This window comes from Austrofundulus limnaeus, unplaced genomic scaffold (genome assembly GCF_001266775.1).
Source record: "Austrofundulus limnaeus strain Quisiro unplaced genomic scaffold, Austrofundulus_limnaeus-1.0 Scaffold111, whole genome shotgun sequence".
NCBI classification, from domain to species: domain Eukaryota; kingdom Metazoa; phylum Chordata; class Actinopteri; order Cyprinodontiformes; family Rivulidae; genus Austrofundulus; species Austrofundulus limnaeus.
Genome location: NW_013952513.1, coordinates 881666 through 884055, shown reverse-complemented (window position 1 = coordinate 884055; position 2390 = coordinate 881666). Strand labels below are relative to the sequence as shown.

The 2390-nt window shown below is 41.8% G+C and overlaps 1 protein-coding gene across 1 annotated transcript in view; it reads right to left on the bottom strand.

Moving 5' to 3' along the window:
• The window catches only part of safb (scaffold attachment factor B), a 12528-nt gene that overhangs the window by 2719 nt on the left and 7419 nt on the right, over positions 1–2390 (bottom strand). The window contains exons 11-17 of the mRNA XM_014014202.1: positions 1906–1994; positions 1736–1782; positions 1555–1640; positions 1279–1421; positions 1014–1110; positions 572–768; positions 330–483 (exon numbers count right to left, since the gene is read on the bottom strand). Of these exons, the coding sequence (XP_013869656.1) occupies positions 330–483; positions 572–768; positions 1014–1110; positions 1279–1421; positions 1555–1640; positions 1736–1782; positions 1906–1994 (813 nt within the window). The remainder of the gene's footprint in view (positions 1–329; positions 484–571; positions 769–1013; positions 1111–1278; positions 1422–1554; positions 1641–1735; positions 1783–1905; positions 1995–2390) is intronic.

The window sequence follows — 2390 nt, the reverse complement described above, 5'->3', positions numbered from 1 at the left end:
TTAGTGGACATCATTCAGTAAACTGTCCCGTCGGGAAATATGTCGCTACGTCACACAGTGGAGTCTCTCTGATTGGTTGACGCGGCGCAACGAGCTGCAAAAGTTCAGATTTTCTAACTTCAGCGATTTGCGCATCAAGCATGTCGAACGCTCAGATCATTCAAATCGCGCTGGAGGCACCGCAGCCCTTCCCGACGTTGCTTGAAGCGTGTCCACCATAGACTTTACATGTAAACTTGATGCTCCTGATACTGAAATCGCGTTTGGTGTGAACGCACCATTAGCTGCATAACTTTAGCTTTGCTATGGTTTTGTTATATATCTCTCACCTGTCCATCTCTGTCAGCACCCATCCCTCGGGAGTCGTCTTGGAACCTGCCACGGTCCCTGTGATCGAAGTCCTGATAGCGATCCTGGCGATTAAAATCTGAGCGGCTGTAGCGGTCGTCCATAGCCATCCGCTTATCGGACCAATCATCTTTCCTGTGACAAAACAACAACAACAAAAAATCATCCAATGAGCCGCTCCTCTACAACACTGACGTTACATCGATCAATGAGTACCGTCTACCTTCCATCCATGTCGTAAGGCCTCTTCACTGGGCGTCTGTCCTGTTCGTAGCGCAGCTGGTCCTGCTGCCTCCTCAACTCATCGCGCTCCCTCATGATTCTTTCCTGTTCGCGCCGCCGCTCGTACTCTATACGCATCCGCTCGCGCTCCAGGAACTGACGCTCCATGCGGTCGGCCTCCAGGCGCTGCTTCTCAACCTGGCAACGAAGCAACGGTACGGTTATTTCATGATCTCACAGGATGAGAACTCTTAAGGTTAGGAACAGCCGGGATAATAGAGAAATATATATAAATAATCTGAAAACTTTCCTGTAATTTCATTATATTTAATGAGAATAAAGCTAGCCATTTATTTGAGAAATTCAACTAAATATTGGCAATTTAAAAAAAAACAAAATTATTCTGCTTAAATTTCAGGAAATAAAAAAACAAAGTACTGCACCTCCAGCCAGCGTCTGTTATGCATCAAGTCCTTCCTCTCTTCTCGTTCCCTGAACAGACGGATTCGCTCTCGCTCTGAACGGTCACGGCTGCGGTCCCTGAATTAAGACAAAAATAATCTTTTTACCTTTTTATTATTATTATTATTATTTTACAAGCTGTTAGCAATCTCTAGCTCTCATTTATCACTCTACATGAAAAGCAAAGCAGAGGTACAGATATTAGTAGTTTCTGCAGGATTTCTTTGTTTTTCCTGTGCGCCTTACGGGATTCGGCGTCGTTCAGCCTCTCTGATGTCTCTCTCTCGTTGCCTCTGTCTCTCTCTCTCCCTCTGCTCCTTGATCTGATCGAAGGTCAGGATGTCCTTCCTCTCCTTACTGGAGGAGGCACGATCTCGACTCTTTGTGCTCTAGAGCAACAAACCAGAAGCATTAATAAAAGACATTTGAAATGTTCTTACTGGGCCTTGCAACAAGAGAGAACCACTCAACTATTAACTAGTCCGTCTGTGTAAAGAAGCCAACAGGTGAATGTTTTCTTACCCTGTCCCTGCTTTTGCTTTTGGTTTTGACGCTGACGACGGGTTCTCCCTTGGACTTGTCCATGACTACAGTCCTCTCATCTCGCTCTGTTAAACCAGAGAAAATAAACTATTAGTAACAAACCTTTTACATAAATATATGCATATATAAATTAATAATAATGTTTGAGCTAAACAAAAACCTTTGTCTTTTCCTTCTCCATCAGTCTTCTCATCTTTTCCATCAGTCCTGCAGGAATTCAAAACAAAAATTTAAACATAAATACTGCATCAAATCCATCCGTGTTAGTCGTGCTACAAAACATGTCCATTGATAAACCTAAGCACTCTGAAGCCAGCAGGCAGGCCTTACTTGGAGTCACTGGAGTGCCTCCTGTCAGCACCAGACTTCTTGGTGTCACTTTTATCAGCCGGCTTTTTCCCTGTGGGCTCGTTTTTAGCCTGAAATGATTAAATGAACAAATTCACTTTAAACCACAGAAGTACCATGAAACAAAAAGTAAAGATATGAAAGAAAGACACTTCTTTATATCAAAACTCTCAATTCAGGTTATTTCTCTCACAAATAACTAAAAAAAACTTAACCCTGTATGGTCTTTGGGAAGATGCTTTAATATGGATTTCAAGTGTGGGATATATTTAAAAAATTTCTAGCCCAAAGCAAATGTTATAGTCAGTTTTTCTCTCCTGGTTTCAAATGTTAGATTATGGCTAAACACAAACTCAATTCTAATGAAGTTAGGACACTGTGACAAACAAAAAGAGAATACGATGATTTGCAAATCCTTTTCACTGTAAAATCAATTGAAAACGTTACAAAGTCAAGATATTTAATAT